At 45.7% G+C, this 24,731-nt stretch overlaps 1 protein-coding gene across 2 annotated transcripts in view; it reads right to left on the bottom strand.

Moving 5' to 3' along the window:
* Positions 1-24,731, bottom strand: part of PTPRA (protein tyrosine phosphatase receptor type A) — a 570,283-nt gene that overhangs the window by 8,629 nt on the left and 536,923 nt on the right. For both annotated transcript variants that reach the window (XM_069204801.1, XM_069204809.1), the window contains 4 exons: positions 22,567-22,701; positions 15,435-15,560; positions 15,161-15,312; positions 13,398-13,533 (listed from right to left, as the gene is read on the bottom strand). In XM_069204801.1, coding sequence (XP_069060902.1) covers positions 13,398-13,533; positions 15,161-15,312; positions 15,435-15,560; positions 22,567-22,701 — 549 coding nt within the window. The remainder of the gene's footprint in view (positions 1-13,397; positions 13,534-15,160; positions 15,313-15,434; positions 15,561-22,566; positions 22,702-24,731) is intronic.

The following is a 24,731-nucleotide window of genomic DNA, read 5'->3' as shown; positions in this document are numbered from 1 at the left end:
CCACCTGAAGTCTTTGGTACAATTGAGGTAGCACGCCAATGTTCTTTTTTTTAGATTTAGACGGTGGAGTCTCTCCTCTTCACAAGATGGTGGTGGGGGGTTGGTGGGGGCGAGGGGGAGGGGTGGCAGGGTGAAAATTAAAAAGGTGATGGACTGGCCTACATGAAATGGTGTGACCACTTTGGGGAGAAAAGAGGCCCTGGTATGAAACACCATTTGTCAGGATGACAGAAACAAAGCGTGGTTTCGAGGAAAGAGCTTGCAGCACACTCTATGAGCAGAAGTGATGGCTACAAGAAGGCTGTTTGTCTTTAAAGTGAGAAGCAGAAGAGGACAATTATGAAGGGGTTCACAGGAAGCACACATGAGGTAAGCGAGTACCAAGATCAAATCCCACTGGGGCATTATGACTGGGGTAGGTGGAAACTTGTGGGTCTGACCCTTGAGGCACCTCCCAACAATGTGAGATTTAAACAAGGAAGGTTGGTCTGGTAGTCTGAGGAATACAGAGATGGCAAACAGGCAACCTTTAAGGATGCCCAAAGTAGAGCCCTGCTGAGCAAGAGAGAGTACAAACAAAAGAACCTCAGACAGAGGTGCAGAAGGGGGGTGGTGGGGGGGGGGGGGGGGGGTAGGGGGAGAGGGGGTTCAACAGACTTGATACCCAATGCCACAAATGTGTTCCAATGACAGGCATATACAGTTTTGCTGAGGGACGCCTGGCTGCCAAGGTAACATTGCAGATTTCGGGCACAAGGTCAACTACTGCCGCTCAATCTCCATGCAAGAAGGTGGAGACTGGACAAGTTTGGGTGAAGAACTGTCTCCTGCGACAGAAGATCCTCCCGAAAAGGCAGTCTGAGTGGAGGATTGATGGCCATGCTCAGAATCTCAGGATACCATACTCTTCGTGCAAAGTCCGGAGCCACAAGGATTACTTGGGCCAGGTTGTTCTTGATCTTCTTGAGAACTGAGCAGAAGTGGTATTGGCAGAAAGGTGTATAGTAGGCTTGAGTTCCACTCAAGACGAAAAGCATCACCAAGCAAGTGCCACCTTGGAAACTCCAGCGTGCAAAGCAGCTGACTTTGTGCATTCTCTGCGAAGGCGAACAGATGTAACCAAGGCTTGTCCCCATTGTTAAAAGAGACCATGAGCCACCTCCGGATGGAGACTGCACTGGTGATTGACCATGCATTGACAGCTGAGTTTGTCCGCTCTGACGTTCAGAGCACCCACCAGATGTTGAACACCGGTGATATGCTCTGACGTTCCAGCCATGTCCAGTGGCGCAGAGCCTCCTGACAAATGGTCCACGATCCCACTCTGCCCTGCTTGTTGCCGTGCTACATGGAGGTGGTGTTGTCCGTAAACACCTGCACCACTTTCCCTTTAAGAAAAGGAAAGAGTGCTTTGAATGCAAGCCCGATCACCCTGAGCTCCAGAAGATTGATGCGGAGCCCTGACTACGCTGGAGTCCAGATGTATCTGATCTCCGCCTCCTCCAATTGGCTGCCCCATCCCAGGAATGACACATCTGTCACTACTGTCAGATCTGGTTGCGGAAGGGAGAGGGATCTGCCATTGACCCAATCGCGGTTCGAAAGCCACCACTGCAGATCTTCCACAGTTCTCTCTGACATCTGGACCAGACCATGTCAGAGAGATTCCCCAGATGCTGTGCTCATTGGAACTTCAGGTCTCACTGCAGAGCCCGCATATGCCATCTGGCATGTGTGACCAGCAGGATGTAGGCGGCCATGAGGCCCAGCAGCCTTAAAGTCATTGTCACTGAAACCCAGGACAGAGGCTGAAACATCAGTATCATAGCCTCAATGTCCTGGACTCGCCGCTCTGGAGAATAGGCCTGAAACAGCACTGTGTCCAGAACAGTTCAGATGAAAGGGAGCATCTGAGAGGGAGTCAGGTGTGACTTTGGAACGTTTATAGTGAACCCCAATCAATGCAGGAGGTTCACCGTAGTCTGGAGGTGGGAGATGACCGCCTGGGGCGAACCTGCTTTCAACAGCCAGTTGTCGACGTAGGGCAAGACTGCAACCCCTAGCCTGGGCAGATGAGCTGCGACCACTGCCTTCAATTTCATGAACACTTGAGGGGTGCTGGTAAGGCCAAAGGGGAGTAGGTTAAATAAAGTACTTGTGACCTACCACGAAGCGCAACTAACGTTTGTGGACAGGCAGGATGGGAATGTGTAAGTAGGAGTCCTGCAAGTCCGACACTACCATCCAGTCTCCAGGGCAGATAGGACCTGAGCCAGAGTGAGCATTTTGAATTTCTCCTTTCTGAGGAAGAGATTGAGGGACCGGAGGTCTAGGATAGGGTGGAGGCCCTTGTCCTTTTTTGGGTACCAGAAAGTAGCGGAAATTATAATGACCTACCTTCTGGCACAACCCTTTCTATGGCTCCCTTGGCCAAGAGAGCCTTAACTTCCTTGTTCAGAAGTCCCAAGTGATCCTCCATCATCCGATCGTAGGATGGTGGCATGGATGGAGGGATAGTCTTAAAGGGGAGGGAGTAGCCCCTTCAGATGATTTGAAAAACCCACCTGTCCGTCGTGATGGATTCCAAGTGGAACAGGTGATGGCAAAGCCTGCCTCCAACTGGTCCGTGATAAAGCTACAGACTAGGAAGGTTTAGAGGCTGCAGCTGGTGGGAGGGAGAGGTCTTGGTGTTGGACTGGGCTGACCGCTGGCTCCCTGATCCAGGCTGGGCAGCATGTGCTGCACAGTGGCTGGAGGGAAATGGACATGGTTGGGTGTGGACACGAAAGGGGCGAAAAGCAGACTGAGGGGGGCGAGGAGCACCTGTGAGGCCAAGGACTCCTTAAAACGCTCAAGCACGGAGTCTGTTTTGTCACCGAAGAGATGGGTGCCATCAAAAGGCAAGTCTATAAGCAATTGCTGGACATAATCCCTCTCTCCCCCTGCCCCTGCCAAATAGCCAGACATCTTTAACCAAGCATTGCACCCCTAAGGCCAACATCGAGACAACCAATCTGCCTAGTGAGTTGGTCGTGCCTAGCCCACAATGAATTGTGAACTTGGCTGCATCTCTCCCATTAGCAACGGCTTGGGATAGAATGACCTGTGCCAGCACCTGCACGACTGCAACCCATAAAGTATGGGAACAGCAGCCCAAAAGGCATGCTGTGTTCACGGACCGCAGCGCAGGACTAGCGAAAGAGAGCATATTCCTCCCAAGTTGGTCGAGTCGTTTTGATTCCCTGTCTAGGGGTGCGGAAGGAAATGCACCAGAAGAGGAAGAAGCCTGGATGACTAAACTGTCAGGTGTAGGATGCTGGGTTATGAATTTAGGGTCGTTAGGTGCAGCCCTAGGGCAGCGGGCGATTGTCCTGTTGACAGGAGCCCCTGTGCTGGGTTTAGACCACATCCCCAGCAAGACATCAGTAAGGGCTTCATTGAATGGTAACAGGGGTTCAGACTTAGAAGTCCTGGGCTGAAGCACCTCAGTCAGGTTAGTCCTGACAGTCACGGAAGGCAGCTTGAGGCCCAGGACCTCGTCTGCTCTTCTCACCACGGTAGGTTTGGGGGGGGCGAAGCATGCCAGCATCAGGGGAAGTGTCAAGACCACTGGTTTTGCTCAATTTTGCTCAATTCCTGAGCCCAGTCCATTTCAGCATCTTCTAGCTGGAATTTTAAAGGGTCCAGCGAATACTCCATTCTCTCACCATACCCATACCTATAGGTTTAAGGGTAGGATACAGTGTGGGAGCAAGGTCCCTGGCGAAGAAGATTTGGCGTTGAGCCATCATTTCCATCTAGACAACCTCAGCGGCCAGAACACCTCATCCCTACTAGAGAATCTCACCACCCTCGGACTCAAACAACTGGTCAACTCCCCAACCCACTCAGCAGGACACACCCTTGATGCAGTCTTCTCCACCAGCAACAACATCTCCATCTCACACACCTCATTAGTACACTGGACTGACCACCACTGGGTCCACTTCTTCAACAAGAGCACTGAACGCCACCACGCCCACCACCATCACCCTAGCAGAAACTGGAGCAAGGTCTCTGAAGTCCAACTCACCGAGGCCCTCCGCCACGCCCACCGGACACTGCGATGATAACACCTCAGATTGCAACCTCCACCAATAGAACTCCGACTGTGCAAACACTCTACCCCCTCACCCCCCAAGAAATCCTCCAACAATCAACAGCACAAGAAAACCAGCTGGTTTCACCCAGACTCTCAAAAATCCAAGCACACCTGCAGATGACAGTAGAGAAAGGGAAGAAGCAGCAAAAGCATGGCAGACCACAAATCATTTAAAACCCCTGTCACCGCACACCACCTCATCAGAACAGCAAGAAAATCGCCCATTCAGGAACGCAGCAAAGCGAACAGCAAGGAACTCTTCACCGTGGTCTAAGAATTAATCAAACCCAGCACAAAACAGCAGACATCGCACACTCCCAAGACCTCTGCAACAACCTCACCACTTTCTTCCACCGCAAGAATCAGGACATTTATGACCAAATCTCAACCATCAACAGCAAAGAACAACTTACACAATGGAATGAAGGTAGTCACCGCCTGGATGAAAAACAACTGTCTCAAGCTCAACTCCGACTAGACTGAGGTCCTCATTCTGGGCTCCTCCCCCTCTGCCTGGGACGACTAATGGTGGCCTGTAGCTCGCAGGCCCCCCCCCCCTCACCCACTGACCACACACGCAACCTTGGCATCATCCTTGACTCCTCGCTCTCAATGGCCTGCCAAGTGAACGCTGTCTCATTGTTCTTCCACCCGCTTCGCCTGCTCCGAAAGATCTTCAAATGGATCCCCACTGAGGCAACAAGAATAGTCACCAAGACAGTTGTCAGCAGCAAGCTTGACTACGGCAACACACTATGCTGGCAAACAAGAAACTCCAAACAAGACTCCAGAGAATCCAGAACGCTGCTGCTAGACTCAACTTGGACATCCCCCGTCACAACCACATTACCACACATCTTAGAGACCTCCATTGGCTACCGGTCAACAAAAGAATTACCTTTAAACTTCTCACACACTCACACAAGGCCCTACACAACATTGGACCCGCCCACCCCAACCAACTGGCTCTTCTTCTCCACTCCCTCCAGACAACTCCGCTCCGCCCAGCTGGCCCTCGCCTCCACCCCCAGGATCCATAAGAACTCAGCTGGAGAAAGATCCTTCTCTCCTACATTGCTACGCAAACCAGGAGCACGCTGCCTCTCCGTGAAACCCAAGGGGGCTCCCTCCAACTTCAGTGGGCCTGACAGAACCACAGGAGGGTAGGACTGCCCAAAAATGAGGCACATGGACTTGTAAAACTCTATTGGGCAGGGGGGGCTCGGCTCCTGGAAATTCAGGGAGGAACTGAACCAACCCAGACGCAAGTGGACAAAGGTCCAGAGCGTCGCCCCTCCTCCTGCATCATATTGTCCAAGCAACAGGGTGAAGTTTAAGAACGTTTGGCCTTCTTAGACTTCTTCTTGTGACCTGAATATACAAAAAATTTGGTGTGGGGTGAGCAGTGATGACCTTTCTCTAAAACGAGACCGGGAGTGACGTGGAGCTGAGAGCCGGGCCACTATGAGTTTTAGTGACCACTCCCTCTAAGCCTTCGGGTTTATGGCCTGGCACTCAGAGCACAACTTTGGGTTGTAATGCGCTCCAGACACAAGCACACGAGGTGTGGATCCATCACTGAAATTATGTGGTGACAAGAGACACATGGCTGGGATACGGTCTTGCAGGAAGACATCTCGATGCACTAAGTAGGTAAAAAAAACTTCAACAAAAGGGTAAAAAAAAACAGTCAAAAAGCAACTGAGGGTAGCTCTTCTCCAGATGATGTAGGTCAAAGGTGCAGCATGTTGAAAAGGAACAGCAAGGTGTAACCCTGTTGGATGATTTGAAGAACTCATTTGTCGGATATGACGTTCTGTGCTTCCCCCGGAAAAAGTTGTGGATCTTGCCTCCTATAGGATGGTTGTGTAGAACACACAGGTTTGAAGTTGCTGCCAGAGGGCAGGGGGACCAAGACGTGTGTTGTTCCTGATGGTCTGTGCATTTTGTTGGGGCAATGGCCAGATCTCAAAATGGCTCATCTGCAGGCAATGGAGCCTGTCACTGTTGATAGTCTAGGCCTGTGTCATATCCCTGAAAAGGGCAAAACTATTGTAGAGATTGCTGAACGGATGTCACATGGCTCAAGGAGCTTGCCTTGCCTCAACTCTCCTCACAATGTTCCTTTGGCCGAGTCCGCCTTTTCAAGAACAGGAAGGAGCCATCAAAAGGCTTGGCCTCCAAGAAGCCAGTAAACCTCATCGAAGCACTACACTTGTACCAACTGCCCTTACTAAACAAATAGTGTAATCTAGTCCCAATCAGACAACAAACATCACCACATTCCAGTCAACCTGAATGGTTGGGGACAAGGAAGTCTTCTGGGACTGTTTGTAAGATTCCCACCAACCCTGCTCCAGAACACATGGGTGTAACGTCCCAGGAGATAGTTAGTGTAAACTGACCTCAGGCATGGCTGACAGATGAAGTGTTTTATGTCCCCATACATTTTGACTTTTTGTGTGGAGGAGTAGTCAGAAAAGTATTAGGATTCACACCACTGATGGTCACCTGCACCACCAAGGTCTCAGGGGTTGGATAGTAGGGTAAAAAAATTTTTTTAAAAAAAAGGTTGTCTGGAGCTGATCAATGGCAACATGCAACTTGATGATTGACTGCAGGGCCAGAACATGGTTTACCCCAAGTGCCCAACAGCCTGTCAGTGAGGGCATTGTTGAAAGGCGGAAGGTTTGCAAGGTGCCTGCCCAGGTTGAAGGGACTCAGAAAGGACATCATTTTTACCTCCATAGCAGGGGAGTGCAGGTGAAGAACTTCAGCAGCTCTTCCGATGCCCATGGCAAAAGATGCGATATCCTCAATTGCAGGTACAGTCAGAAGCAACCCAATATTGGTAGAGGTAGCCATTCCTTTGGCATCTTGCAATAGTGAGTTCCCATCACCCACAGTATTGTCTCAGTGTGGCTGATTCTGGTTGCAGTGTGGGCCAAAAACAATGGTGCAGTGCCTGTGAGCAAAAATTGTGTTGTATCGGAAGAACTGAGTACTGGCTGCACGTTGCTGGCATGGTGGCACAGCCAAAGTAGAGATGGATCTGCCCGTCGAGTTTGACACCACAAAAGGTTGTGAATCCTCCTCCAGTGCTGGTGGCATAAATACCGGTGTCAACAGGACCAACACAGATTTTGGCACTGGAACCAAAATCTGCATTCACGCCAGTGTGGACCTTGAAGAGGGCCTGAGAGGCACAGATGGCGTCAAAAACGGATCTACCAGCAGTCACTTGATTGGAGGTTCCTGCGATCACTTGGGCCCAAGGCACACCAGGGGAAACCTGAAGCATGCCAAAGATTGGGAGCATGGGCTCCCTGAAGGCTTCAAAATGTTGTGATGTCGCTGATGGACCTGGAAAGTCAGAGTGCATCAGAATCAGGTTTAGAATCGTCCCTTCGGTGGAATGGGACACTGAGTGGTACACTGACGCCATAGCATCTTTTCTGGAGATCGACAATGGCAGTGGCAGGAAGGGGCCAGAGTTCTGCTTGGACTTCTTATGCTTTTTTTTGGACCTAGACTTTTCCCAAAAAAAAAAAAAAACTTCTGTTTGTGGCATGTAGTGCTGTATATTCACATGTGCTGCATACTCCTGCCGTCTAGTGTCTGGTCCGGCTGTGTCCAAGTTGTTTTTCTTAAAAGAAGCTGCTGGAGTCACAAGCTTAAGTGACCCCCCCCCTCCTTTTGGTGATAGAACGCATGGGCATTGTTAGATTGTTTTCTGGCAGTCAGGTGAGAATGGAGTGTGTGTAGTGTTTTGAAAAGATGTCCATGCAAATCAAATAAAGTGTAATAAAGTAGTGCAACAACCACGGGTGTCCAGGGAGGAGGGCGGACGCATGTGAATTCACAGCATTGCATGCCATGAACAGATGCTTACATGGTAAGTAACATAATCCATTTGATGGTATGTGTGGCTGTAGATATACATGCTCTGAATAGACTAACGCAGTGCCCTCCAGAAAGCGGTGGCTAACCTGTGGGTTTTGCAGGTGTTTGGAAAAAGAGTATGAAGTACTGCCTGCCCAACATTTGCTTGTTGTTGTGCTAGTACATCCACATAATAGTGTTTAGTGAAAGTGTGTGGATTTGACCAAGTGGCTGCTTTACACATTTCAGCAGTTGGTACATTACTCAAAAATGCCATAGATGCATCTGCTTTATGAATCGAGTGTGCTCTAGAAGGTGTGGGTAAAGTTCTTTTAGCTTTAGCATAACAGGTGTGGGTAGATTTTATTATCCACCTTGACCTGCCCGCTTCAGATATAGCCTTTCATGTGTGTGAAGGTGAGAAAGCAACAAAGAGTTGCTTGGTTTTACAAAACACTTCAGTTCTGTCAACATAATATATTAATCACCTTTTAACATCTAAAATGTGCAGAGCTCTTTCTGCAACGGATTCAGGTTGTGGGAAGAAAACCGGTTATTCAACTGATTGATTTAGGTGAAATGTAGAGACAACCTTTGGAAGACATTTGGGATTGGTTCACAGGACTACCACTTCTTTATGAATATGGAAGAAGGGTTCCTCTAAGGTTAATGCCTGAAGCTCACACACACACACATCTTAGTGAAGTGATTTCTACTAGAAATATTACCTTCCATTAAAGGAAACATTGCTGTTGTTCGTCCGGACTAAGACAACTTAGCTTTGAAGGTGAACCAGAAGAGCTTTCAATGCTAGATGAATGGCTTGGAGTTCCAAATAGTTGACGTGTAGGGCTTTGTGTGTGGAGTCCCAAAGTCCTTGTATTGACAGCTTGTGTAGGTGAGCACCCCAGCCTGAGAGATGTATCCACTGTAAGAGTGATCTGAGGAACAGTGTCTAGAAACAGCCATCCTTTCAACAGATTTTGTGTGTTCCACTATTGCAGAGAATGATGTGTGTAGCTGTCTACCAACACTAGATCTTGGAGTTGACCATGTGATTGAGTCCATTGACTCACCAGGCACTCTTGCAGCGGGCACATGTACAGTCTTACATGTGGTACATGTAAGAAGCCATCATCCCTAGAATTCTCTGAATTGTTCTCACTGTTATCTATTGGCTGGGGTGTAACTGCAGCAAGAGGGTTAATATGTTTTGAATCCTGAGTGCATTTGGGTAGGCCATTCCTTAGTGTGTGCTGAGAACAGCCCCTAAATATAATTGTATCTGAGATGATTGAGGATGCGATTTTTGTATGCTGATGGTAAAACCTAGCTCGTGAAGAAGATCAAGTGTCGTTTGAATGTGCTGAATGCATAGCTGGAGCGAACTGGACTTGATTAGCCAATTATCCAGATACGGAAAGGCATGAATGCTCTGTCTGCGTAGATGTGCTGTAACTACCATCAGCCATTTTGTGAATACACAAGATGCAGTTGTTACTCCAAAAGGGAGTACTTTGAGCTGGTCATGTCTTCCCTGTATTACAAATCTGAGATATATTCTGGGCTGGATGCATTGGGATGGGAAATATGTATCCTTCAAATCCAATGCAGACATGAAGTCTCCTTGTTATAACAGAGGTTGGAGAATTACCATATGGAATTGTTCTGATAGATTGCACTGATTTAACGGTCTGAGGTCCAGTATTGGTTGAAGTGATCCGTCCTTTCTGGGGATAAGGAATATGGTGAAAATACTCCTGTTCCTCTCTGATGAATTGGGACTATTTCTACTGTCCCTTTTTGAAGGAGAGTCTGCACTTTCTGATTTAGTAATTGTAGGAGTTCTACAGAGTTTGTGGTTGTGAGGTAGTATGTTTGGAGGTGTGTTTATGAGCTACAGGTAATACCCATGCTGGATAATATCCAACACCCAGTGATCTGTTAGGTTCTGCCATTTTGGGAAAAAAAATTGTTAACTTCCTCAGACATGTGTTGAATGATCCAGGGTGGGGGGTGGGGTATGGGAGGAATGAGACAAGAGTCGTTGTTTTGATGTGGAGGGGGGTAGCGCGAGTGTAGGCGCCTTTCACTCGTCCCTTTCAATTGTTGCCCCTATATGTGCCTCTATAGAATCCTCTTCAAGGAGAGGTTGGATAGTGCTGTCTAAAAGAGATAGATGGTTCTGACCGATGGTTTATTTCCCTGCTTATATGTAGGCCTTCTAAAGGAACCACGATTAGTGGGAGTTTAAAGTGCTCCCACAGATTTGGCTACCTCTGTCTCTTTCTTCATCTTTCCCAGAGTTCGGTCTACCTCAAAGCCAAAAAAGGTGTTATCTATCAAAAGAGGCATTTTACAATGTTTGCTGCAGCTTAGGTTTAAAACCTGATATACGTAACCAGGCATGCCTACGGTGTAAAACACTAGTGCTTATCCCTCTAGCAGCTGTCTCTGCTGCATCAAGAACATATTTAATGGAATTATTTGGAATCAACTTTCTTTCTGTACAAGCTGTGGACCTATCTTTTTAAATTTCTCTGGAAGATGTTGAATGAGATCTTCTATCTCATCCCAATGTGCACTGTCGTATCTTGCCAACAACCCTGGGGCAATAGCAATCATCCAATAATTAGCCGCTTGTACCCTCACCCTTTTACCTCATGCATAAATTAACTTTGATTGTTTATCTGGTGGAGCTGCTTCTGCTGTGGTTTGTGAGTTTGCTCGCTTGTGAGCGTTTGATAGCACTAGGGAATCTGGTGGAATGTGACCTCTAATATATGCATGATCAGATGGAGCTGTGTTATATTTTTTGTCAATCCTGGGTGTAATTATTCTGACAGACAGGATCTTTAAAAATATCATCTACATGATGGATCATTCCCTTCAACATGGGCAGGTATTGACATGTCCTAGTGGTGGAGGAGAGGGTCTCAAATAGAAAATCATCTCCTATGGGGTCCTCGTGTAATGGGACCTGATATGCAGCCACCCTAGCTACCAATTTATTAAAAGATGTTTGGTGGAGATGGTTTAGCTGGATATAGATCCAGGTAAGTGGTTGGTCAATATCATTATCATCATCACCCCTTTGTTCCCCCCATTTAAGGGTCTGGAGAACCTTGTGGAGTTAATCCCTACAGTATACCCTACAGTGGTTGGAGAGTGGTGTGGTGAAATGGATGGAGCAGAGGATGGTGTAGGAATAGAAATAGGACTGGTGGCAATGTTCTTTCTTTTCTTTTTCTGAGGTGGTGGTAAAGTAATGTCCTCTATACTGATGACTGATGTTTAGTTTGCTTGGATGTCTGCTTCATAGATTTAGCAATGGTCCGACCCGTATTCAGTTGAATATGGAGAGTCTTTTCTTTTAGATCAAGTTTCTCAGCCATAGACTAATATAGGCTCTGGTCCCGAAGCATTTATTTCCTTGCTGGAGCTGAAATTTTCTGTACCTAAGTGGGTTTCTGTTTCAGTGCTGATGCCGATGTGGTCGGTACCGAAGAGCTAGATGTTTGAGTTAGTCCTGAAACAGTTCCTGCCTGGTGAGTGGCAGGAGTTTCCAACTTAAGCTTTCTGTGCAGAGCCCAGAAGCGGGGCATCCTTACTGACTGTTAGGTGCCTACCATGGTCAATCGACAGTAGTGGCCCAGAAGCTGTGTTCTGTTGGTGCCGAATGTCTTTTGATGGACAGGATATAGGAGTTTGTACTCGTTGCGTGCTGCGACGGTGGAATGCATGCATGTGCATGCTCATCTCGGAGTTTGGGATGGAAAAAGGCCTCTTCCTCAGCTGCCAAAGCCTCCTGCAGCTCTTCCTGCAGCTGAAGATGTCTGGTGCCTCCTCCAATTCCTTGTGCTATATTTCTTTCCTGAGCGCTCGATGATCCCTCATCGTTTTATTTGATCAAAACTATCAACAGGCCTCACAACTCTCCTAGTCGTGGTCCAGAAAAAGCAGAGGTTACAAACCGAATGAAGGTCTGCATGTGGGTGTTTAGCGTGGCAGTGGGGACAAAATCAAAATGGTGTCCGTTCCATCAGCAGCGCATTGGTTACCTGTACCGATGGTTGTGAAAATAAGAAAATGAAGCCAGAATGGGCAAAGCCCAAAGGCTGGGAGACAAATTCATCGGGCCGACAAAGAAGGTTTTTCTTCTATTCTCGATGTACGCTGGTAGAACGCGAACGAAAACAATACCGACGGATATGGAAACGTACAATGTTCCAAGGGGAGCTCGAAACTATTTCGAACCAGTGCACTGAAGAACATGTCCACACCTGGTGATGGCAGAAAGACAACAATCTAACAATGGAGTCAACGCCCATACGAACGATCACTGAGAGGAAGGTTCGCTTTACCTTGTGAGTCCAACAGAAGATGTCTTAAGGATAAGGATGGGAAACAGCCCCATAAATGTGGCAGGAAGGAAAGGGGCTGGTGATTGAGGAGACAGAGGAAATAAGTTCATGTGGACAGAGCAAGGCAGAAAAGCCCATAAAAAGCAGGTTCTAAATTAAGTCTGAGGGCAATAATGCGTGCTAGGGAATCACTGAATAAAGTTAGGAAGAGGGGCTTCACAAAACAAACTTGCTGCTTTTAGGGAAGATGTGAGTTATAAAAAGATGTAAAGAGGATTGATGAGGAGGAAAGGCTAAAAGCTAACAGACATGAAAAAAATACGGGTCTAAGCCCCTCCACCCAGATGTCCATTAAAGGGTCACGGATCAAGTGCAGTAAAAGGCAATCAAATGAAACGGTGTACAAAAGGGGAGGGTCAAATGGAGCTTCTAGTGTAATCTTGCAATGTGCACTTCTTAGGGACGTCTGGGCCAGACAACAGCAGTAGAGGTTGGAGGAAGGTAAGGGAGACAAAACCTGCAAGTGACAGCCCTAATTGTAATGGAGTCAAGTAGACAATAGAATTAATGGGCTGGGGCAATCATGTCAGATAGTTTCTGGGGACAGGGTATCAGTTAGAGGAAACATGAGGGCGATAGAGAAAGCCTGCATAGAGGAAGACAGCTGGAGTGAGGTGCCAGGGCAAAAAAGCTTCCTTATGCTGCCTGACAGGTCAGTGGATCTTTTCCATGGGAATCCCTCTGTCATTTCTCCCACAGTGTGTGTAATGTATGCTGCTACTCTAACTATACTCTACACAGCTTACACCCTTAATTTAAACAAACTGATTCATTTTAAATCTTCCCAAGCACATTTCGATTGGTTACTGGTATTGTGGCATTAACGTTCTGTTGGCGGCCATAATCATTAGTGCATCTTTATAGTTTCCTTCATAAATTTACAGTCCATTGGTTTTGTAGAGTACATTCAATTATATAATTTGACAATACTGATTAGCAGACTTACGTACCAGTGTTTGAACCATGTGTGGCCTCTGTAACCTTAAACTTTTCACTGTCTGAAAAACATCCAGAATTCCTTCTGCTTTAACCCTTTCCAAAACAGTACTTAGTGCACAGAAGGTCCCCGTTCTTCCTGCTCCAGCACTGGCAAAGAAATAAAAAAATAAAACTTTTTTTTTAAACAATGTTTACGCTTGCTATCATGTACCTCCCAAAACACCACCTTATTCAAAACTAGCCGAATAAGTGCTATACCTCTAGGATTTTAAATCTGTTTAAACAGCATTTTAATGTAGTTTTTTTCAATATTTAAATTAATTCCGGCGAAACAGCCATCCTTTTTGTCCCTTATAATTCAATATAGTTAAAAGATCCTACTTTTGCATTTATTCTTTATTACTTAACATCTACAATTCATATCTCACATGCTTTTGAATATCGATTTACCCCCTCCTCTGGTAATATACATGTGAGTCCACTGGACTGTGTGTAAAACCTAAAGCTGTACACACGTGTTCTGGTGCTTAGCAGGCACGATTGTTTGTAAGTGAGGAGTATGCAGGTGGTTGCGCTGCCGCGAAGCACAACAGGCAGAAAGCTTTCATCAGGGATGTCAATTTTTGGATGTGTTCAAAAATCCCCGGTCTTCTAATCCCTCCATGCCACCCGTCACTTTACCATCATGTGACAGACATAAGCATTAACCATTACAAAGACAAACACAGTAGCTCAGAGCAGCAGCTAACAAGATTAATTTGAGGTGAAGAGCTTAAACAAAGCGAAGGATACCAACTTAGGCGACGATGAGTGGTCTGAGGCCCCGTGCACAGAGGCCATCTCCACTCGCCTTAGCGTCCTACAACTCAAGTATTTACACCGCCCATACTATGCGCGGCAACGCTTGCGGAGCATGGGCATGATCACTTTTCCGATGCGGCGGACACGTGGGGACTTTCCTCCACACTGTATGGAGCTGCACTGTCTTGACATACTTTTGGCGGGCGGTGACCACTTGCCTCCAAGCAGTGCTTGGCTGTACACTCCACTGGACCCCAGAGTAATTCTACTTCATAGCACAGAGGGGGTGGACCGATACAAACATCCCTTGTTATACCTGGGCCTCAGTGGCCAAAAGGGATATTGCCAGATTATGGAAAGATACATTACCCCAACTGTCGAGACGTGGCAGAGGGGCATGGATGGGCCTGGAAGTTGCAGCGATCCGGGCTAGGGGTTGCCCCCGGAAGCACCCTAAGATTTGGGCAAGCTGGGCCGAGAACCGGGGTACTTCCCTACAACCAATTTGTACCCCTAGCTCTCTGCTAGAGGCGGAGGAGCAGAACTATAGACCTATAGGAGTGTCATCATACACTAGAAACAGTCTCCATGATAACTGATCACCGGCATGAGATTGTTGCGCACGCGGTGGGTGGAATGTGATAAACTATGCCAGTTACCATCTCATGTTTTAATGAGTTATGCAGGCACTCCATATCATTCTCTTGTACAGTAATGCGGCCACTTTGGCCTTGCTTTCCTTCTACATGTTAATAAAATATGTGATGAAAAAAAATAACAAAGAGAAAGAGCGTGATGTCAGGAGATTTCCTGAGGGAAAACTGAGTGTTCCAAACTGCATTCCATGTCGATGTGGAGATTCCAGATTCAGGCGGCCTAGCTGAGCTTATTCCTAAAGTTCGAATACAACCAAGTTCCTAACTGAACACGCTAAATCTCCTTTAACTAAGCTGCGTGACAGTTTTGAAGGTACCTGCAGTGCACTGTGATTGGATGATTTCCAGACTGCTGTTGCTGCTTCTGTACAGCAGCAATAATATTGATCATTCCTTTTCCATCGGTGGGGATTCCCACTTCTGGCCAGCCATGAAAATGGAACTGTCGTATCTGACGGGTCTTGTTTTCCTTAAACAGTAAAAAAGAAAAAAGAAAGAAATTATCGGGAATCATGCTTCACGTCCATGAGTAAAAGTAATTTCAGATCTCAAGACAGTCAGTGAGGGTAAAATGTATAAGTATATAGTTACCCTTGTGTTTGTAACAAACAAATCGCGGACAGTGTAACTTTCACATTCTTCTTCTTTTTTAAGTTCAATGGTGATATCTCCATAGGATACAATCCCATCCGAAGGCCAGTACTGGGCACATTTCTCCTGAAAAATACATTTTACTTGGTCAGAGAATAGTATGTGAAGCAATAATGACGCTACAAAGAACGAGCTACCTTTGGTAATACTTTTTTGCTGAACCCTTCTACTTATCCCAGATTGGTCCTATTATTCACAAATGTGCTCCAGGCAATTAAACATACTTGCAACACCTTACAACAGCAGCCAGTAGGAGAAAGGTGATGCAGCTGTCTGCAAAATAGATTTACAAAAGAAAGCACAGCTCGTGCTGCCAACATACAGTCAGACATAAGTTTAGGGGCTATCCTGACCAGGAAACAATAACTATGAGAACTTGAAGGATTAATATTAATGGGGAAAAGGAATCCACCAGACTAAATAGTATCCAGGAGAAAGACCACTGCCTAAGGTAAATAAATATAATTTCTAAGGTAATTAATACGGATTCCAGCATGTGGCTCAGCATCAGACTGTAGTCCTCAACACAAGGAATGCCTACAAGAGCCCAGTCTAAATCTTTGTAAAATACCAAATATTGCAGAACCACATGATCTGATCTTGTCGCTTCTCTGACAAAGAATCGCAACCGTAATGTTTAGTGAATGGGTTGTAGGATTCCCCTTCCATCGACCATCAAGAAGAGGGATTTGATGCATGTAACAACAAGATACGCACATTCTGTAGTTCAGTTTTCAAGGGGCAGGATCTGTGTTGTCTTACTGCGATGGGGAAGAGGAGGCAAGGAAAGAAAAGTACCCAAGTGAGATGAGATGAAAAAAAAGCTATCAAGTCAGGCAATACCACTTGTATTTATCAAGCACGGTCAGTTGTGCAAATAAAACTGAATCAGAAATCTTGTTCCACTGTGCAACAGTGTGTGGAACAGAAGAAACAACCAGACCTATGCAGCATGAGAACCAAGAAAATACTGGTGATCATGTCCGTTTAATACAACTACAAATCATCATCGGTCAAAATGAAATAAAGATGTCACTCATGCTTGATTAACTGTGAACTAAAAATTAGAAATAGCTAGCTAACTTGTGTTCTTCCTCTAGTGCATGCTTCTGTTATGAGCTTTCCAATAGGCAATCTCAGAATACCTCACAGTACTCTCAACGCAACAAATAACCAGATAAAACGATAAACGCCTCTCTTTCCAATTTACTGCAAAACTGCAACATAGTATACTCGAAAGAGGAACTGTTTGAGGACCACATGGCATGTTGTAGGCAATGTGACCTTTGTGTAGGGAAATGTGATAGTGCGGTTAGTTAAGACGCAGGTAAGCTCACGTGCTGGTTACAGGAATGGTAGGGGGTATTACGTTCAAAAATACAAGACGGACGAAGTAACGTGCAGCAATACATATCGAAGTAACTTTCTCTGCTTCATTCTGCTTTCTTTCCCCTACACAACCACATCTCCAAAATGCAGGCTCAAAACCCATGACGACCTCCCCACCTGCTTCACCCACATGTGATTTCCTACATATCAAACCTGCTTGTTGCACTGGCATCTGGTCTTCCCTACAACCAACACATACATCATCTGCCAACAATGAAAAAGGGAGGGGAAGGCGAATAAAGAGAATCAATATTGCTAAGTACCAACTTTTTAAAGATGCTATATCGTCTGATAATAAACCTTTAACAATCTTAACACTGGAAACAGGTCATTATTCCAGGTGGAACAGTCAAGTGGCCCATCTAGCAAGACTGAGTGGGATGCTTTTCAACCTCTGAAGTAAAACTAATTTTTTTTTTTTTTTTTTTTTTTTAAACATAGGCCACCACTTGGTGACCTATAGACAGATCACTTTTTCAACAAGACTCAAGATCGTGTCTTAAACTCTTAGGCAAAAGTCATGGCTGGAAGAGGTCAATTCAGTGCAAGGATATCATCCAGCTTCCAATAGGACCAAACATTAAGACAAAATGCACCAAAGCCTATTGTCCGGACATCTATTACCAAATATTTGTTACCAGCTTAAGAACGGCAGCGATAACACTATGAAATACAGAAAACTGATTTTTTTTAAACGGAATCTAAAAAACAAAAAGTGTAGTACAAAAACAACCTATAAAACAGTTCAAAGTAAAATTAAACCAATTAGTCCCACTTTTCAAATGTTGTGAAAGGAAAATATTACTTACCAAGTACACATCTGCTCGTGGCATGCAGCGCTGTAGATTCACATGCTGTGCATTCTTGCCACACAGCATTGGGCCCAGGTGTGTGCTAGTTGTTTTTCTTTGAGAAAGTCTTTCGAGTCACGAGGTAGTGTGACTCCTCATGCTGGTAATGTACATGGTCATCTGCTCCACTGTTAGACTGTTTTCCCATACATTGGTTAAAGATGGAATGTGAAGCAAAGGCAAGTATAGAGAGATGGCCATGCAAAAGAAGAAAATAAGATAGCAAAGGTGACTACAAACAGTCACAAGCGTCTGGGGAGGAGGGTGGATACATGTGAATCTACAGCACTATATACCACAAACAGATGCTTACAGGGTAAGTTACATTTTCCGTTTAAGGAATGTGTGGCTGTAGGTACACATGCTTTGAATAGACTGTAAAGCGGTGCTCCAAAAAGCGTGGCTAGCCTGCGGATGTTATAGTAGATTGAAAGAGCGTACGAAATATTGCTTGACCAACATTAGCTTGTTGGCGTACTAGTACATCCACACAGAAATGCTTTGCGAAAGTGTGAAATAGCTCTTTTGTATTTGTCAACTATTGGGATGTTCCCCAGGAGGGCCATAGAAGCTCTCTTCTTTCGAATGGAATGGGCTCTAGAAGGAGTAGGTAGAGTACTCTTGGCTTTAGCATAGCATGTATTGATGCATCTGATGATCCACCTAGCAATGCCTGACTTGGCTAGAGTTTTCTCTTTGTAGGGTTTGGAGAAAGTGACAAAATGTTGCTGTGTTTTTTAAAAGGTTTACTTCTATCAGTGTTGTACATGAGAGTTTGCTTTACATCCAAAGTATGGAGAGCCAATTCTTCAACAGAATAAAGTTGTGGAAAAAACACAGGAGGTTTAATAGATTGGATAACATGCAAGGGAGAGACCACCTTAAGGAGCAATTTGGGATTGGTACAAAAGGCAACCCTTTTCCTTTGTACGTGGAAGAATGGTTCTTCCAAGGTTAATGCCTGTAGCTTACCTACATGCCTGAGTGAAGTTACAGCAACAAGGAATGCCACCATCCAAGAGAAGAACTGAAGGAGACAGTAGTGGAGGGGCTCAAAAAGGAGGACCCAAAAGCCTTTTATACAATGTTGAACTTCCACTCTGGGGCTGGTGGAACTCAAAGAGGAATGACTCTTGAGTCCCTCCATGAAAGCTTTAATGACTGGGATCCTGAAGGGGGAGATGGGTTGTCTATTTTGAAGGTAGATAGCCACAGCAGGCAAGTGTAGACATATGGAGGTGAAGGCTAGAACGGAGACTTGCAGATGAAGTAGGTAACAATGCCCTGCACTGTGGCTTCAAAATGATCACTGTGCTTTCAGTGATTGTAACATACAAATCTTTCCCACTTAGCTGCATAGCAGGCCCTGGTGGTAGGTGAGCGTTCTTCCTTAAGAATACCCATGCATGCTGCAAGAGGGTTGAGATACCTGAATTCTAAGACCTCTGGAGCCAGATCGCAAGGTTGAGTGACTCGGAAGCTGGGTGCCAGATTTCTCCACTGCATAATAAGGTTTGGCCTGTTATGGAGCCTCTTGTGCAGAACCAGAGAGTTTGAGCATAGTTGTGAACCATAGCCGGCGAGCCAATGTGGTAGCCGCCAGAATGTGCAATAGTCTAGGGGTGTGGGAACCTGGAGTTGAAGTTCAGGCATTTGGTGTTTTCTGTGGTTGCAACAGGTCTATTTCTGGAAAGTCCCATCTGCGGCACTACGTAGGAGGACTTCCAGGTAAAGTTCACACTTGTAGACTTGATGCTGCGTCCTGCTGAAGAGGTCGGCAAAGTCACTGTCCATCCCTGGAAGGTACTCAGCTAGCAAATTAATTTTGTGATCGAGAGCCCATCACCAAATGCTCTGGGGTAACAGCAAGAGTTGTAGCAAGTGTGTGCTCCCAGTTTCTGAAGGTAATACATGTCTATCATACTGGCATGCAGACAAGAACATTCTTGCCTATCAAGTGAGGTTGGACAGCCTTCAACGTTACATGGATGGCTAGAGGTTCCAAGTGGTTGATATGGCGACACGGTTGTGTGGCCCCCATTGGCCTTGAACAGTCAGATTCTGCAGATGAGCCGCCCATCCTGTAAGGGAGGCATTTATTGTGATGATCCTCTGTGGAGCAGGGATGAGGAAAGGCCACCCTTGCAGCAGGTGCGACAACTGCAGCGGCTTATCAATACTAGGTTGTCCCAATGACCCTCCGCTTGAGAGCACTGTTGCGCTAAGCATTCTTGCAACAAACATGTGTAACCTGGAATGGGATACTATGGCAATACAGGAGGCAACCATGCATAGGAGGCGACTGACTTTTCTGACTGACTTGTTGATGTGGCTGGAAAAGAGGGAGCAGGGTTCAAGAAGCTCTGAATCCGAGCAGGGTTTGGACAGGCCATGCCTACCTCACTGTTGAGTATGGCCCCCAAACAGTGCTTGATCTACAGGGCCTGGAGGTAGGATTTTGTGGTGTTGATGGTAAGCCGAGGGGTAGTAGTAACCCTGAAGGGAAGCACTTGAAATTGGTAACATTTTCCGTTGACCACAAACATGGCCATGGGCCAGATGTATTAGTATGTGGAAGTAAGAGCCCTTCTGGTCCAGAGTGGTCACAAAGTCACCCTCGTGGTGAAGCAGAAGAACATCCTGAAGAGTGACCATATGAAAGTGTTCTGATAGGATGTATCTGTTTAGGTGTATGAGGTCCACAAGGTCTGAGGGACCCATCCTTTATTAGTATTAAGTAGTACATGGAGTACACTCCTGTACCCTGCTGATAGGGGACGGGTTCTATAGCCCCTTTAAGTGGGAGTGCTTGGACTTATTTTTTGAGAAGTTGTAGGAGTTTTGGATAGAGTGCTTGGAAGAGGATTGTTGCTCCTGGGTGAACTGGTAAGACGTGGAAGATTCCGGGGGATGTGGTTTTCGAGCCTCCATGATAGGGGGGGTGGCAAAAGGAGGAGCCACGAGGAGCATGTGTCCGAAGCACTCCTATCACTTTAGTTGTCTCCGTATCCTTTTTAATTTTTTTCTAACATTTGGTCTACTTGTGAGTTAAAAAGGTGCTGGCCACCACATGTTCAGTGGATGCTGCTGAACTTCTGACTTGAAGCCGGCGATACAGAGCCAGGGGAGGCTACGTAACAGAACACTAGAATAATCTCCTCTGGCACCAGTCTCTGCAGTATCTAGAGCACAGTGAGTGGTAGTGTTGGATACCTGTTTGCCCTTAGAGACTATCTAAAGTCCCCTCTTCATGTGTTCCTCTGTGAGGTACTGGAGGAGCTCCTCCATTTCGTCCCACAGGGCACGGTCTTATCGTGTGAGAATGCTGATGAAATTGGCAAAGTGCCACTGGTTGGTGGATTGCAAAGCTACATCTTTGTCTGCAGTATCTATGCATGCTTTCTTTCTCCAGGGAAGGGGCATCCCCATTGGCCTGGGGGATACATCTCTTGGGGTATGTCACAGATATTTGTTTGCAACAGGTCATACAAGGCTTAAGCCCTGTAGATTTAGGAGGGAACATAGTTCCCTTGCACACTGGAAAAACAAGTCATTTTCAGAGAAATAAACTCATCAACTGATGAGGAAAAATTTAAGAGCAAGGTCCAGATCCATGTATGGCGACGCAGAAGGAAAGGTTCTTGTGTCGAAAGACGGGGATGTCACTTATTTGCGGCTCCAATGCCAATTCCGGGGTGGAATGAAGTCAATGCAGAGATGCACAGAACCATCTATCGGGTGTAGGAGCATTGCCGTTTAAATCTTCGGGATCCAGTCTGGCTCCTAGGGACATTTTAAATGTGAGGAATCAGGAGTTAGACATGTCCATCAAAGACTATTTTTACACAGCGAAGAGTGGAAAAAATGCAACAGATTTCTAACCTCTTCACAACACTCAATTTAAAATTTACAAATCTGAAACCAGTATGTATCAGGGAACCACAGATAGATGGTAAATATCAATAATGCTGAAACCTAACTGTGCACCTTGATATGTGTAACTTTAATGCAGACGACAGTGATGCAAAGAAGCTTTTAAAAATGATTTAGAAGAGGCAATTTCCCGGGAAATGACACAGATTTTTCTAGTCATTTGAAAAAAGACTGACAAAAGATTTAACAGAAAAAACGGTTAGGATTAGAAATCTGAATGGAACAAATACTTCCGGATAATGTGAAGGTCATTCCACATCAGCTTCAAAGTGACAAACAGTTCAGACTTACAAGCTTCTTAAGTAACTCTTCACGAGACACCACCAAAAATATTCTTGTGAAAGTTAAGAGGAGGTAACTTGAGGTCTAATAGATGAAAGAAGGCCCTCAGAATATTTCAGAGAATTTAAAAAACGTACAAAATTATTTCATAGAGGGACGTTACAGACTACATTGTACAAAAGGGATTTTACAAAAAGCAGTGAAGTGGAGGAGCACCATGTCTTGTAGCAAAGAATAGCCAACTAACAATTAAATTAAGGCAAAATGACCTCCTCCTGCAAAATCTAGACATTCACTACAAAACATTTTTACAGTCATAACAACAAGTTGGGCTCACACTGGAGAGGATGTTAATAGCACAATGGTGAAAGGATGCAATTTTTACATCCACAGAAACCTTACTTGTGCATTTCTATTTCTGCTCTGTCAAGCTCAAAAAGAAAGTTTTTTTGTTACAACTGTGATAACATACATGTTCCTAAGACCATAAGCAAGTCAGGGATTTCTGAAACACTTCGTAAGACAACCAAAACAAATTCAAGCAGTTTGTAAATCAAATCAAAATAGTATCACATCTACAGATATGATAATTAATTTAAATATTTGCACAGACTTACCTGGCCTCTTTCTTCCAGCTCTGTAAGCATAACTATTGAGCATGATTTCCACTCCCAAATCATCCTCCAGAAATCCTCCAGCGTATGATGCAGAGGTCCTTGGCTGACTATGTAGGTGTCTTTTTGCCGGTAACCCTACAGAGAAAGACAACAATGTGAGATAAATGTAAAACAGATCCTGGTTCAGTCCTAGGAATAAAAGTAAAATACCACGGAAGAGGGACAACAGAATTGGGAAAATTCTAGGTCAGGATTGGCAGTGATAATTATGCATTAAATGTGCCAAATATCAAAGCGAATACAAACAAATTACATTCCTAATGAACCAGAAAAGAAGTAACAAAAGCAAATAGTCCACCAATCACTTTCCTTCAAAGGCCATAGATTGCAGTGTAACTCCTTCCTCCTTAGCGGTTAAGAAGAACACTCACTCTTACTTAACTGTATTGTCCTGCAATTTTGGGTTTGTAAAGAGTTTTCCATTACAGAGCACTGCCCTCTTAGCACAATTGTGGTAAGGAAACTCCTGATTTAGTGGGACATTGCAGACACACCCATTGCACGGTAGGCACCCACTGTGCAGGAAGCTGACGAGCATTTAATAAGGGTCAGTGGTGCCTGTGGCAGACAAAGGCAGGGGTGCTGTGCTAAGTTAACATGTGCCAGAGAAGTGTTCAGTGTCTGCACCTTGGTACCTCCACGACTCAGGAGCCATCTCCAATCTGTACAGAACCTTTGACTCTATGCCAGTGCAGAGCAGCAAAAAAGTGCCTCCCCATCTAACTGTGGTTTTGGTCAGAGAACCTGCTGGGCTGACTGACACCTTGAATGCTGCACAGCTGTAAGACAGGTCAATCAAATACAGTTTAATTCAGGCATAGGTGGTGTCAAGCCTTAAGACACAAAGGGGTGTTTGTGCTAGTTGAGCCTACTAAAATTTAAAGAAGGCTCCTCCACCTCCTGTAATTCTTATGTGAAGTGGCAGAAGAAAGATTTTTTCCACTGGAGAGCCTGGATCAGGCCAGAGGTCAACTGAGGTTACCAGAGCTGAGGGAGACCCTGAAACATGTAAATGAGCAGTTCTTGCGCTTGTAATCTCAGCTACCAAAACTCCTTCTGGGAAGGGAAAAATTCCTAGGCGACACCACACATATCCGAAACCATGAATGCATGTCAGAGGGCACTTGGAAGTCTCTGACAGACTCTTGGATTTGTTCCAAAAGTGCTGACACGCATAAAAGCTGACAAATCCGGAGACGGTGACAATACTGTTCCTCAATATTTCCCCATGGACGGGAATCCTCTTGGAAGGAAAATCGGGACAGACAACAGGGATATGTCAGAGGCAGAGGAGAGCAGACCTGGCTCCCTGGACTCTACCCACACGGAGAGGCAGATAAGGAACATGAAACCTCTGACATGTTGGAACCATACCACTATCACATGAGATTCTTGTGAGTGGGTACATGCCATCATCGTAGTATACTACACAGCCAGTAAGATTCAACAATCCCTGAAGCGGTCCATTCACACCTGAATGTTACATACACTCCAAAGACTGATGTTGACTTTCCTGGCTAGTTAATAAGAGACCGCAAGAAGGGAATCAACTGCTCCTTACGCCTTGCCAGGATGCACTTCTGGATAAGGTTAGTCTTCTCACCAAAATCCCAGATATGGCAAAGGAAGGTAAGGTGTCGGTTAACACCATGTCCCCTGCTATCATCTCAGGACTGGCACAGAGTCATTTGCCTTCTAGGAAATACCAACTGTAAGCTCTCAACCAAGAGACGACTACCCCTCTTTATCAAGATGAACTCAAAATAAAGTTTGAGGCAGGGATCGTGAGGGGTCCATACATGGTGTGGCACTAGCTGTAATGAGAACCTACAGAAGAACTTGAATTGAATACGTTTGTGCCAGTGGTTAAAGGACACTGGTTTGAGCGCCGCAGGCCGACCATATCATCTTGGACAAGGGGCGTCCAAGGTCTGCCTCCCAATCCACTCTAGGCCTCGCATAGGACACTGGCAGGATAGCAAGACGTGGTAAAGCCTGGAGATGAGCTGTGCACCAGAGTCTACAGTAAATACCAGAGTTAAAGAGAAGAAATACGTTTGGGGCCAATGGATGTAAGGGGAACGGGGCACAGAGGGTGCTCTGGA

Source organism: Pleurodeles waltl, chromosome 1_2, assembly GCF_031143425.1.
Source record: "Pleurodeles waltl isolate 20211129_DDA chromosome 1_2, aPleWal1.hap1.20221129, whole genome shotgun sequence".
In the NCBI taxonomy this organism is placed as follows: Eukaryota; Metazoa; Chordata; class Amphibia; order Caudata; family Salamandridae; genus Pleurodeles; species Pleurodeles waltl.
Note: the sequence above shows the minus strand (reverse complement) of the source record. Positions and strands in the feature narration are given on the sequence as shown.